At 35.7% G+C, this 14,728-nt stretch overlaps 1 protein-coding gene across 3 annotated transcripts in view; it reads right to left on the minus strand.

The window, feature by feature from the left end:
- The window catches only part of DMXL2 (Dmx like 2), a 48,281-nt gene extending 33,812 nt beyond the window's left edge, over positions 1 to 14,469 (minus strand). For 2 of the 3 annotated variants that reach the window (XM_035899323.1, XM_009644008.2), the window contains exons 1-12: positions 14,338 to 14,469; positions 12,562 to 12,633; positions 11,806 to 11,884; positions 11,080 to 11,230; positions 10,084 to 10,150; positions 8,076 to 8,254; positions 7,180 to 7,363; positions 6,025 to 6,199; positions 5,011 to 5,244; positions 3,655 to 3,932; positions 2,763 to 3,459; positions 842 to 963 (exon numbers count right to left, since the gene is read on the minus strand). In XM_035899323.1, the coding sequence (XP_035755216.1) occupies positions 842 to 963; positions 2,763 to 3,459; positions 3,655 to 3,932; positions 5,011 to 5,244; positions 6,025 to 6,199; positions 7,180 to 7,363; positions 8,076 to 8,254; positions 10,084 to 10,150; positions 11,080 to 11,230; positions 11,806 to 11,836 (2,118 nt within the window). In that variant the 5' untranslated portion in view covers positions 11,837 to 11,884; positions 12,562 to 12,633; positions 14,338 to 14,469. Of the gene's footprint in view, positions 1 to 841; positions 964 to 2,762; positions 3,460 to 3,654; positions 3,933 to 5,010; positions 5,245 to 6,024; positions 6,200 to 7,179; positions 7,364 to 8,075; positions 8,255 to 10,083; positions 10,151 to 11,079; positions 11,231 to 11,805; positions 11,885 to 12,561; positions 12,634 to 14,337 lie in introns of those variants that run through there. The other variant, XM_035899324.1, reaches the window with a different exon arrangement.
- Between the last annotated feature and the right edge of the window lie 259 nt (positions 14,470 to 14,728).

The following is a 14,728-nucleotide window of genomic DNA, read 5'->3' on the forward strand; positions in this document are numbered from 1 at the left end:
GCGGGGAGACCTGATTGCGGCCTTTCAGTACCTAAAGGGGGCCTATAGGAAAGATGGGGAAAATCTTTTTAGTAGGGCCAGCAGTGACAAGACAAGGGGTAATGGTTTTAAACTGAAGCAGGGTAGGTTTAGACTAGATATAAGGAAGAAGTTCTTTACAATGAGGGTGGTGAAACACTGGAACAGGTTGCCCAGAGAGGTGGTGGAGGCCCCATCCCTGGAAACATTCAAGACCAGGTTGGACTGGGCTCTGAGCAGCCTGATCTAGTTAGCGGTGTCCCTGCTCCTGCGGGGGGGTTGGACTAGATGACCTCTAGGGGTCCCTTCCAACCCAAAACATTCTATGATTCTATGATTCTATGAAAAGATTGCTTATTATAGAAAAAATAAGAGCTAATATTACCCTTAGCAATAACCTGCCGATTCCCTCCTATCCCACCACCTCTGCCATTGCTCTTAAATAGATGTAACTTAGGTGGGTAACACCTAACTCTTGCTCTAGGTCTTTACCTTCCCACTTGCTCTTGACCCCCTTCTTTTGAGAAAACAAAGAAAGAATTCCTGTTTTTCCTTTCCCCACCTGCTACAGGTTGGGGAGATTTGTCAGGGAAATTTTGTTTCAGTCCAGCCATTTTTAGTAGTGATAGCTGTGTTTCTGTCTGCTAATGTTTACAGACAGCTACAAAACATGTAATTATACAAGTTATAATGCATTCCTATACACGAAATGGGATAAAAATCATACAGAACTGAGTGAAGACAAACCACTGGAGGGGAAAAAGAAAGTTACCTTAATTACTTTTATTTTAATACTTTCAAACCATTGCTACATAAAACTTACAGATGACTCAGGGTCAGATAATTCATCTAGAAGTTTTCGTGCATCTACAACAGCTTGGTAGAGTCTCAGGTTTTTGCCATCAGATGCAACAAAACAAGCACTAGCAGAGTTGCAGTATGTACCTAATAGAAAACACAAAAATTTCATAGTTACAGAAAAAAATGGCAGTCAAATAGCATCAGGTAGTCTATTACAATCCACTTCACAATATCTGAATATGTTTCTAACCTGATTTTCATAAAGTACTGAAGCAAAAAACCTAAGCAAATGTGTGCATTAAAACACCATTATTTGAACTTTGAAATAACTCTCTGCTAATTTATGTAACTGAAACTCCTCATAGAAGTTGCATAATCTAAGCAAAATTCATATATGTTTACAAACATTGTTCACACATGCAAAAACCAGTATATAGTACACCTAAGGGATACACTGCCATTCCTGAAAATGGTTATGTTGTCTTTGCTGTCACCTCTAAGGAGGCACTCAGAAGGGCTAACTCCAGCTTCCCTAGGTTGTCAGAGACAATTTAGAGTAGGAGTCTAAAGTAACCTCTTCAGAAAAGCTGTATCAGCTAGAGCTTTTTTCCTTCTTTACTGTCTCTAGGCTCTTTGGATAAAATTAACCTCTATGAATATTCCCTTCTATGCTCCAGTTAAAAGTGCAGACATAAAAGTGGAGGGAGAAATATATCTGCAGTAATGAATGGTATATGAAAAACTGTTGGAGTGCTTTTTTTGCTTCTCTACAGATATTGAACAGGCTTGACACAAGGTTTTCTATTCTGATATATGTTTACCCTCTTATGTTATAACAGGGAAGCAACTAGGAATTTGTGTTTAGAAGACTGTGGGATTCAGACAGCATAGAATGTTACTACGTGAATGGAGAAAATGGATATGTTATGCAGATAGTAAGAATAAAAGATATGCTATGCATTCATTAAGCATATTTAAGATTTTTGAGGTTGTACATCTTTGACACCCATTTAATCATTGCAAAGGTCAGACTGGCCTTAGCATAATAAAATAACCTGGCATTATTAGTATAAAATTTAATGTCGCATCCACAGCACAAATGACATTTTTAGTACTGTATATAAAGATGACAACTACTAAACCAGCATCTTTATGATAATTAAAAAATAAGTATCTGAGTGGCTGAATAGAGTAACATTTGTAGAGACAATTTTCCTAACTGCAATAGAAAGCCCTAAAATGAAATACAAAAGCTGAAGAATTGTCCTAGGGCATTACACAACAGAAGTTGTACTGCCTGACCTCTGAAAAAGTATTGTTTGCAGCTCTGTAAAGTTAATGTAGTCCCTTTCTCTGAAAATAGTCTGTGTTCTAACTGGGCTTTGGTAAGCCACTAAGAGCCTGAAGAATTTCAGTATTGTTTCAGGATCTTCTAAGCTGAGTTCTTAGCCAGCATGTTAAAAGATTTTGATACTGTAAATTTTGGCTGAAAATCTTTCCCAATAATTGAGATGTTCAAGTGGTCCAAATACTAATTCTCTTCAACCCACTGCGTCCTGCAGTGGTATGTGGCCAGCAACCCAGATGCCTAAATCATCAGAACATCTGCATTATTAATACTGTGTCAATGCAGAGAACACTCAGTGAAGCTTCCTAAAGCACTGAAGAAAGGGATCGTCTTGTTCTTTGTGAGAGTGATGATTGCTTACTCACGCAAAGGAGTTACTGAATGCCAGCTGGTCCACAGTCACTACAGACACACTCAGACCACATGAAATGTTTTGAAGCAGCTTAGCTAGCCTCAAATGAAATAAAAATGCTTAATTTGCATAATACATGGAAATTGCTGGAAAGTTAATATATACAATAGTAATTTATTTTAACAAATTAATTCTATGACTCACAGTGTTAACTCTATATGGAAACATGCTAAGTATACTCACCAAGGCAATAGCTGGGAATAAGTGTTGGAAGCCAGGCTACGTTAGAGAAAGCAGAGGTATGAAGAGAGTTAATTCGAGCCAATTCAGATACTCCTCCAGTGTATGATAAAGGTCCTATAGGGTCTACACGCCACAAAATCAGCTCACTATAGATTGCATTTGGGTCATGGAATGTTCGGGTTGCTGCATTCTTAAGTTGCTGCCTAGAAGAACCTTTCACTTGTTTAATAGGATCCATTATTCTGTTGATCCTGTCAGAGTCCCACATACTGTCTGATTCAGGAGTTAATAGAGCATTATGATGAGACGATGTTAGCAGTAATGGTAAAACAGAATGGCAGGCTAGATCATTCAGATGAAAACGGTGACCGCAGTACCTAAATTTATGTGATACAGTTAGCACAGTAGTGAAAGCTGATTTATCAGCAAAAGTAACTGCCCACTGATTTAGAGAGCCATCTATATGTTTGGAAATCATCATTACTATGGGAGAAATTATATTCACATTTGCACTGTCCTGGGCAAAGCTTGGTCCTTTATTTGCTAGAGTCTTATCTGTAAAGTCCATTGTCTTCTGATGTGTAGCATTACTGTTATCTTTTACAAAGACAGGGCAAGCATACATCATAATATTTTTGCTAAGGGAACTAGCATCTCCTGAGGGAAATGCAACAGGAATCCTAGAAGAAAATGAAACCTAAAAAAAAAAAAAAAAAAAAAAAAAAAAAAAAAGAAAAAATTAGAATGTAACAACTCAGCTTAAGTCTGAATAAATGTTAGCTGTTTCACAAGAATTACTTAAAATTCATAGTGAAGTTCAGATATAAAAGAAAGGACACAATAATTGTTGCTTAGGATCATAAGTAATATAACAATTTCAAATATGCAATACCTGAACTTGTCGAAAGATGCCTGGAGTGTATTCATCTAAATATTTCACATGCCACACCAAAAAGGTACCATCGATAGGATGGATAGTAAAAAGCATATCTGGATTTCTGTTCCATTCAGTTAGGAGCAACTCAATTTTCCGATCTAACAAAACTGTTGGAAGAGGCATGCGTGGGCCTGCTAGTAGAGATGTCTTGGGGCTTCCTTCTCTTTCTCCATCTTCATGTTCTGAAGAGCCTGTACCAGTCCCTGTCTCTGATTCTCTATCTATAGACAAGTCTGCAACAGAAATGTGCCATTTTATCCATTGCAAAGATTTCTCTATCGGTTTCCATTCAAAACACCCCAATATTTTTTATCTGCTAACAGTACTATCTGATAAAAACATTCATGCACAATAAGGGTAGAAACATTTTTCTTTGGTCAGTCTGTACAAAAATATGAGGCTCTGGCCTTTAGCTATTGCTTCTGTGCGATACAAGTAATAATAAATATAACCATAAAAATCCTGCGTGAGATTATTCTGGACAACTATATAAAACCACACACTTTATGATTTCTGATTCCAAATTAATGTGGGGTTCTTTTGTATTTAGAAGGTAATAATGAAATATATGGTATGTGATCACTGATGAAGTAGTATGTATTTGCATATTCAGTAAGAATTATCATACACTTAACTAATGCATTGGTAATCTAGATTTTAAGAACCTAAGCATTATAAATGAAACAATGTATCATCAGTTTATTGTCACTAATTGGTCTTACTGGTTTCTATAAAAAATTTCTATTTTTACACATTCTTACTGACCAAGTGACCCTCCCACAGCAATGTAAAGTATTTCTGGTAGGATATGTTTTCCGTCATTAATTTCAAAATATGTCTCTCTGGTCCTTTGTCAACAGCTACAGTTGGGATCATCAGGTGATCTGAAGTTTAAGATGTAAATCTCACCAGTACTGGAAACAGTGCAGTTGCATCAAAATGGAGCTATGTCCAACCCTTCTTAAAGCTTGCCATAAAATGGCATGTCATTACTGACAATCAGATTGTAAGGTAAACAGAGAGCAGGTCTTAGTCATAATTTCATACCTCAGTGGAATATATCCAAAATGGAAATTAAAGACAAAAGCTACCTTTCTTTTTCACTGTGTATATTACTATTGCGTTCCAACACAGAGTACATAATTGAAATTTTCATACCTTCTATTATAGCAGCCAAAATTTCAGCTGTAAATGTCTATTTATTAGTGATAAAATGTTAATACTTTTAATTATTGCGCTAAATAATTGATTAATTACTGTATTAATGTGCTTCAAAATAATTCTTGTGCTATGTATCTCAATATTACTAACCATGATCTAATTTCATATGTAAACCTCTCTCTTTTTCTTCCATTTCTTCTTCCTCTTCAACCTCAACATCAAAATCTTGTTCTGGTTGTTGTTCAGAAATTTTTCTAAGATGCTGCATAAATACTTCAATAGAGGATGTAAAATTAAATTCTTTATTATTCAACCAGTGAACAACGAAGCCTCCATTTCCTTCATCTATATTAAATGCTGTTCCAGCCAAGACTGATGGAATATCTGTGGACATTTTAAATGAAAAAGCTATATATTAAACTGCTCATCTTTTTATATACATATATTTATACACACACATATATTCACAGATTTCTTAATTAAGATATTTAACTTATTTTACGTAGCATGTAACTTGTGCCTGTAAGATTAGAAAAGGTAAAATGAAGATCAAGTTTCTACATGCAACTGTAATAAAAATAAGATGTTATTTTAACATCAATAAATTCACATGACAAGTGATTCTTATGTGAATGGTAAATGATACTCAACAGTTCTAATTGCTCAGTTTTGTATGTTGTAGTGTTGTCATTTCCGATACAGATTTTAGGTAAGGCACATGATTGCTCTTTAATCTTCCCTTGTTTAAAATATTCTGCATTATTCTACAAAAAGCAGCTGGTTTCCTGCCAAAAAATCTGGTACAGCTTTTTTTCATTCACTATGTATTCTGTAGGATGCAAATACTCTATTCATCATATACCATTGCCTCCCAAAACCCAACAATCAAATGCCAGGCAGACTTGAAATTTAGGTTTCTTTTGCTTTCTGAGGTGCAAAGATGAATTTAATTGGCTTTTAAAACTGATGAAGGTATACAGGATAAATTCAGCCTCACTTGTCTTAAAAAAGTCTATGCTGAGTAACAGACTCGTAAAATAACAGTCTTCCTACAAATTCCCTGTATTCAATTAGGCAAAGCAAAGAATGTGCATCTCGGCCCCCCCCCCTTTTTTTTTCATGTGCAAATGTATCATTACAGTTTAATAAATGATTGTATTTCACCTGTATTAGGGTTGATGCTTGCTGCTATATGGAAGTGACCAAGCGCATTTGCGTGATGTGAAATGTGACGCTGAACTTCATGAGTACCCTGTTGATCTGGCAACACATCTGTGTGGGTAACGAGAACTGAAGATCTCCTTTGTCCTTTTCTCATATTTTTCAAATGGTGAATTGTCTGGTATAGTTATTAGAAAATAAATGAAGAAATACTAAAAAACTGTAAGGTAAAATTCGCACTTCTATAAAGCCTAAAGCTTTCAACTTCCTTCTACCTTAGTTAAGACTAATTTCAAAAGGATTATTTTTAAATAGATTTCAGCAGAGATTAGTGACACTTAGGTCCATCAGTTCTGACCAAAGGCAAAGCTCTTCTAACAGCCTTCTGAAATTTCCTTTAATATCTGCTCCAACAACACATAACATTCATAAACATTCATAAACAAGATTACAACAATCTAAAAGCAGTAACCCTTGCAATATAATTTTATAATGAATTATTTTTGTGTAAATGAAAATTGCCGAGAGCACATCTGATTCAAACAGCCCAAAGCATACGTGGTTCCACTCCCTATTTGTTGATAGTCATGATATGCAAGAAGTAAAATCTTGGTCTGATTGTAATAGTCTACAAATGAGTGGCGGGATGGTTGGGGTTTTTTTGTTCTGTTTTCTTGTTTTTATCTTGATAGGCTTTCTCTTAATGTAAACTTAATAGACTTGATATGGCTGGCACTGAAATTTAGAGGCCTATAATGACACCTTTTAGAAATGCAATTATCAAATCAGATAACTAAAAATTAAGAGTTTATTTATTGCTTCTATTGTTTTTATAATTACAGACTTTCAGACCCAATCAGAATGAAACCATCACTTACTACTCCCTGTTGAACATTGTCTTTTCCCATCACTATTAGTTAGCTATAGAAAAAGTAGATTGAATTTTAAGAACACGGAGCTTGGGTGCAGAGTTGCAAAGTGTCCGACTTCTTCAGTGTTTAGTAATAGACTTCAAAAACTGATGTGAAATAATTCAGACTATTCCGCTATGCTTCTAAGAACTAGATAATACACATTCTTAGAATTCTACATCCTTTAAATATTTAAGTTTTAAGAATCTTGAAATAAAAAGTTGACAAAATAAGTATTTACTTGTACCTCTAGTGCATGCTGTATTTTGTCCTTTTGCTTTCCAGACTGAGAGATGGTGCTGCTAATGCTGGAAGTGCTAGTTTCACAGATCTGCTCACCAAGAAGAGTATCTTCTGGTAACAATGTCTCTGCCCACAGCCGACAGATACCATCAAGACATGATGTGAGTAACACATTACAGACCAAACCCCTAATGATAAACATATCAAGGTTACTACCCAGTGTAATTAAATTAGCTATATGGACACAGCAGAAATTAGGGGAGTATGCAAGTATTTAGTAGTTACTGTTTCATCCAAATTTCTGCCTCTCATCTAACTGAAGGCTTTGGATCAGTAGTGATTTTTGGCATGCTGATAAACCCATAGATTATTGGCAAAAGCGCATGTGAACATGGAATGGTTATTATTTGATAAATGCAAGTTATTATAAAACTGCAGTTATGAAACTGCCTAAACTACCTGACTAGCTGGAGTATGTGAAGTGCACGTAAGTTTTACTAAATAATGAAAAGTGAAATTGAACAACTAATTAAACACAAGGATATACAACAAGGCACAGAAAATAGCTTATTAAATGCTAGTCATTTAAACAAATATTTTATTTCCAAGGTCATAGCACCATTTGGTGAAGACAAAGCCTCACATCCGTGCTTCCTGACATAACTTGACAAGGCATTGAAGTTGAGACCATATTTTAGAATAAATCTCACCTGTTAACAAGACTATCACTATTGTACTAGGTAATACAGAAGCTTATGGGAAGATTGTGATATGTTTTATTTCTTGAAAGTATAAACAGAGAAATCTAAACATGTTCTTGATGGCCAAACTTTAAGCAGAGTGTTAAAAAATACTTGGTCAAAGGCTTGCTCATTTTTTTAAAAAAGAAAACTTTCGAACCTGGGCATGTACTTGCTAATGTTACGCCATGAAAATCCTGTCACTGCTCGAGGATGCGCCAAATAAACAAATGAGAAGTTGACAACCCCTGAGCATTTTTTCTTTTCTTCATTCTCTTGGGGCAGAAGAGAGGACTTCCAACCAGTCATAGGATACCAGACCTTTAAAAGGCAGTCATCCTAGGTAAAGCAATAAAAAACCATGGGGTTAGCTAGCTATAATTAGAAATGTCACAAAAAGAAAATCCCATATAATAAGGAAATGGCTGTTCTGGCATCTTTCATGAAAACTTGATCTGTGGCCCAGAACTATTTGCAGTTTTTCAGACAACCCATTTCTGAGACCACTTATTTCATTAATGGTCATCCTGGAATGAGTTACAGGGCTGAAGAAATATTCTGCTGGCAACACTCCACTCCCATAAGGGTTTTAAATTCCAGTCCAATTGGCCTCCTACTTTCCTCTTGGTTCTCTATGCATTTTCTGCATAGCACATATGCATGCTTAAATCCCATGTCCATTTTCCTGCAAAGACAGAAGGCAGAAATAGGCTGCTGCTCACACTACAATATCAAACTCAATAACAGTCAGTTTCTCCACTGAGACAAATCCTGCTGTACGATCCTGATGGTTCCCATGCACAGGAAGCCTGACTTTCATGGAAAGCACTGTATCAGCTGAACATAGGCACACAACAGAGGAGCAGATGCATATTACAACCTTCCCTCTACCAGCACAGCCTATGCTGGTTTGAATGGTTTGGCACCACTGACGCAATTAATTGAAACAAAACTGAAACACTGACACAGCAACACTACAAATGCTGAAAAGTGAGACTAGAGTATGACTATACTGATGTGAGCTAAGGACAACATTACTAGTATGACAACAGTAGTTGTACTCAGCTGGATGCCACATCCCTGGATTTCAGAATTTGCTGCGGGAGTGGAGATACAGAATAAAGTAAGTAGATGAATAAATTACAAACCTCTGAGAGTGTATATAAAAGACAGTATTTCCTGACAAGCATCAGAAAGTACAGTATCTGACCACAGATTCTGCACGAAGGAAGTCTGACAAGGCTTAAAAATTACTAAAGCTGTGTATCTCATGAAACAACTAATACAGAGCTGGCCTACAGACAGAAAATGACTTTTGGAACCGTGTGCCTCATCTACTTAGTCGAATTCTTAGCTATATAAAAGTATATTCCTAGGAAATAGAAATATGGAATGAAGCAGATCTTTTGATAATTTTCTAACCCCCGATTCGAAATGTAATATTTATTAAGGTGTTGTAAGTATGTTTTTAGTCATAAAACAATGCAGCTCATGATTCAGTTGTCCTCTTCAGTAGAAGGAAACAAAGGTTCCTAAAATTCATGTCGTTGTCCAACATTAAGTGCAAGCAATGTATGCTTACCTATCCAGACTTGAAAACCAAAGGGAATCACTCAAATGAGAGGGTGACACTAAAGAGCATTATTAATTGAAAACTTAGCTTGAATAGCAATTTGACAAAAAAATATGTCAAATTGAAATAGAAGTTAGGAATTGGTAACTGAACCCAGAATTCACTAAATAGAAAATCTTTTCTAACTTATCCACTGGGGTATACATATTATACCAGTTTAAATGTGTGTGTTCTATCATAATGATTTAATATTTATCCTCATTATTTCCAACAGAAAAAGAAAAATATTTATGCATATCTGAAAGTTCATCTAAGTATACTTTATCTAAAATATATATGCACAAGTCTGTATCGCTCACTGTATTTTCAGGTTGATTCTCAGGTATTCAGGAAGAGTACATAGCTAAATCCAATTTCTTGTTGCTGAAATTCATGGAATTACATGAAAATACAGCATTACACATGAGATCATAACTTAACTTAGCTCAGACTACAATAGAGCGTATGGTCCAGGACTATTCTATATTACTTATTTACTTTCATCAAATGCAAAATGTTGCAAACACTTATTTAATTATTCTTTTTTTGTCCTTACCTTCCCAGCTGTTGCAAAGTATTCACCATCAGGAGACCATGCCATCAAATGTACTGACACTGCTGTCCTAAAGAACAGAAGAGTAAAGTTGTAAGTAAAGTCTGTTGATTCTATATTATTATTCCATATGTATTCAGTTGATTAAGTATTACTGTTCATTATTTAAATGAAAGATATTAGTATTTTATAGTTGTTGCTTTAAGCATAGTTTAGAAATAGCAGAAGCATAAAAAGTATTTGCTACAATGAAACAAAATATTTAGTATTTTCACAGTTTTACAGAAAAACAGCCCATAAAATAAATTGTTTGAATGCCAAGCCTAGGTTAGATCCAATGAGATCACAGAACTGAAGCTTGTCCCACCTGCTCCTCTACTCCCAGTGAAACCAAAACAAATAGTAGGAAGAAATTAAAGTGAAGATCTTATGGATAATTTGTGATACTATTTGTTTGTGACTACCGCTTAGGGGTCAGCTGTCTGAAAGAGGAAAGCAGCCTATACAGTGCTTTGTGGGCACAAAATCTAAAATGGCTTCCAAAAAGTCAAGGGAAAACAGGTTCATAGGCAGCTGCATCCCAAGTCTGCATATGTATAGAAGTGGCTGATCATGAAGCACTTCTGTAACATGGATCTCAAATAGAACTGGGTAGAGAGTTTCAGGACCCTCTTCCTAAGATTCAGGAAGCAGCTCTCATCTTTATCAGTGTAGTGTATCTGCCTGCTACTACTTCTTCAGTCTTATCCAGTATCTCAGAACTACTTTTGGGGATAATCTTGATACATTGCCAGTGCTACAGTTTGGGTAAGCCTTTGACTAGATTAGCTGGTGATAGGTCATTTGAAAAAGTGAGGTATTTTTATTTGAAGTAACTTATGCTGTTTGAATTTTATGGTATTTAAAAGCACATTTTAAAATAGGGTTTTGGAGAGAAAATAGGGTTGATATATGAGATGGCATTGCGATTTGTCTTAAAATAAAAATTATCTCACTCACTTGCACTGCCAGACACATTTCCAGTCATTTAGAACCGGGAGAACTTTGTCATCTTTGATCTGATTGTCAGGATCTTCTTCTTCTTCTAGAATGTCACTAGATGGAGGGGCCCACAATTGCAAAAAGTCAGTTGCTGTCAGCAGCCTGTTACCTGAAAGTGAGTAATATCAAAGCTGTGAAACCAAGATGATGCATGTATATTGAAAGATTAAGCCTGTTGTCATATTTTGAATAATTCTCAACAAAACAGGTTGAAAACTCAACTTTATAAAGTTCATTTTAAATATGACAGGGTATTCAATCATATTATACAGCTGGTTGTATTAAAACATTTTGGATTTATAATACTTTTTAAGAAAGAACATCAAGGGGTTTTTATAACTTGAAATGATAAATCATATTTAATAACGAATGTTGCAGATGCTAAAGAGCCATTCCCTTCTCAAATAAATACTTGTGTCCAAGTACACTGCTGACTTTAATTGTGATAAAATTCTACTTAAATGATGATTAGTGGTAATTTAAGTCAGTTAGCAACTTAACACTGCGATTCCCAAACTAAGATCTTGCATAAGACACTCAAACACTTGGCACAGCATCTTCACAAATGCCAACTGTAGCCTTACATTTTATGCAACACTCCTGAGAACAGATAATAATAAAAATAATTTGTGTTCAAGTTCTAACTACAAATGTCGAACAAATACTTCACAAACTTCACATTACCTTGAGGATCCCATGCTAGGTTGTAAGTCATAGAACTGAGGAAGAATTGCCCAGTTTTAAGCCACTGACACTTTAGTTGCTGTAGTTTAAAAACAGTAGAAGATTAATTCTCACATCAACAGCAAAATACAAAAGTATCAGTATTTCTTTCTGTCTCTATGAAATTGCTATTAAGCCTGTCGCAAAACCACTCAGGACTCAGCAGTAGATTGTTGAATCTAGTTTTAGTAATTTCTTTAATTGTTTTAAATGCATCACAGAGTGCCCTGCAAACCAGATCTGGACATGTCACGCATACATATATAGCTGTAGATTACTTTAAACAAGTTAGGTCACACATTTATAACAACATAAGGGATGGCAGTATAGATGCAACAAAGATTGTGCGCAAAACCTGCTTGAGAACATAATGCTAGAGTGTTTGGTCATGGCTGTGCTGTTAAAACAAGCCTGGGTACATGTATACAAGTCTATGTGTATAGACGACCTCTTCAAGTTAAAAAAACACTCACTTGTCACCATGTCACTGTAGTATGAGATTCAAGAACGAGATGTTGTGAACTTAGGAGGAGTGCAGTCCCCAGTTCGATTCATGCAGTGGAAGATTCCACCCATCCAATTTTATTATGGATGGTGGAAAACATTTATCCATTAGTCTTTTGTGTGCCAATGTCATCTAATAATAATAACTGGCAGGCAGACTTTTGCCTCTTCTAAAAACCTAAACCAAATTACAATCATGAAATACATACTTACAGAATTTCTTTTATGAGAATTTATACCAAGTGGTTCAAAAATGCAAACAGCATTTCCATACGATGCTGCAATCTGGAAAAAAAAATATTGAAGACTCAAAATGTAAGGTTAGGAGATAAGTGTAACTGCTGCATAATGTTCCAAAATAGCTACAGAATTTCCAGTACCTCTTCTATGCGCTGTTGTTCAAGAAAAGTGAAGTTAATACAAATGTCAATTATCGTGTTATAGGTATACTTTCTTAAGGAAGTTGAGAAATATGTACTTCTGAACAAGCCCATCTTTTAAGATTTTAACTCTAAGAAGAGAAGACACCTTGTTCAGTGGGATAAACACTGTCAGTTGGATCTAATATATTCTTCTAGGGTAATGACAGTTAAATGCATAAGGGAAAGCTGATGCCTTCACTACTTCTGCTCGCCTTCTGTCCACTTCATAGCTAACTAATAAATTAATAATTAGTGTCTGGGTCTCAGTGTGTTCCCAGATTCCGTTTTGTACCACTAAGTAATAATTATGAGAGACAGGAGGAAATGTAATTCTATTTTGAACAGTTAAATACATTTTGAGGGGAGACAAATGGTAAACGGAAAAACTGAAGTACTTATACCACTGAACCCTTCAATTTTTTTCACAGATAACTCCAGACACAAAATGGTCTTTATTAGGAATTTATCTGGTCGTGTTCCTAATACTCATAAGCATATGAGTACTTTTGACTATCTTTAAAATTCCTTTTTCTTCCTTAAAAGATTTTTAAAAGAAAAACTGTTTAAGTTTTTCCCATTCAGGATCTGGTTTCCTCAATACAGAAATGATTTAGAAGTTTCATGACATTTATTATGAAATCTTATTTCCTCTTTGGGGGGAGGGGAGTAGGGGGGAAGGTTGCAACAACACACTCCCAAAGAAAAGAACAGACCACGAGTTCAGAGTCCTGAATGCAGAACCACCCAGGGGTTCATGGTGATCTTGCAGGGGCCACCTGTGCAGCTGGACTCTCTCTTACAGTCCCGCTGGGCCTGCACTGCTGCAGCGAAGGGGTATTGCCAGCTAAACCTGCCCGAATCCAAACTAGGGCTTTCTCAATACTGCCGCCAATTTTTAACTAGCTAATAGTAGTAGGCAGTGACAACTGACAAACAAAATCTGCTCAGTGCGCTACCATAACTCATAGAAAGTATTTTTTCTCAGCAATCCAAACTGTCTCTTTAGCATTGTTTAGGGATTGAAACTAAAACCACATAGCCAGGCAAGAGGCCATGCAGTTATGACAGCTCATACTGTAGCACTTGTAAACATATTAAACATGCCTAAGCTTTTCTGAAAAGTATTTCTAACTAATTACTTTGCAGTAACACACAAACACATGTATGTATATGTACACATGAATGATTTATCCATGTCTTCTTTAGCTACAATAATGGACACAATAAGAATAATTTTAGTACCATTCCAGTTCTGGTACTATACTATAACTAATACATTTCCACATTTTGTGAGACCTGTTATTGCAGGTCCTGGAAAGGAATAAAAACTATTGTTGTGAGATGTCTCCTGCTTCTTCCCTCCCCCCCCAAAAAAAAATAAATTACTATTAAATTTAAATAATTATCTGAGTAACACAAGAGGTGTTAAACAATCTTTGTCATGAAATTAACCCATTAATACCATCAACATACTATGTTGCTGCTGAATTATTTAATTTAGCATTTTCCTTTTTTTTTTTTTTTTTTTTTTTTTTTAAATTCTATACAAGTTTATTAAAATCCTTACCCTGCCTTGTCGCTGGGAGCACTCCACACAACTGACCTGGATGTTTCCATGTTTAGCACCAGGAATAATTTGCACACATTCAAAGTCATTTGCCAGAATAACAATGTCACAACCAGAGCCGTAGGCCTGAAATTTTTTTTAAAAGAAATACAATTAAAAATGTAAACCCCTGAATTCTTATTAGACAGCTTATGTTTCGGAGAGAGCTGAGAAAATCTCATTGAAACAAACTGTTACTATGTAGCGGATTTATTCCTCGCCAATTCAGCAGCACCAGCAGAATAAACAACAAGTAAAAACAAAGTAGCAATGGAGAGACTAAATAGTCCAGTGTTTACATCACAGCAAATAGAAACAGTAAAAAAACCACCTAACACACACGCCCCCCCCC

This window comes from Egretta garzetta, unplaced genomic scaffold (assembly GCF_000687185.1).
Source record: "Egretta garzetta isolate BGI_Z169 unplaced genomic scaffold, ASM68718v1 scaffold287, whole genome shotgun sequence".
NCBI classification, from domain to species: Eukaryota; Metazoa; Chordata; class Aves; order Pelecaniformes; family Ardeidae; genus Egretta; species Egretta garzetta.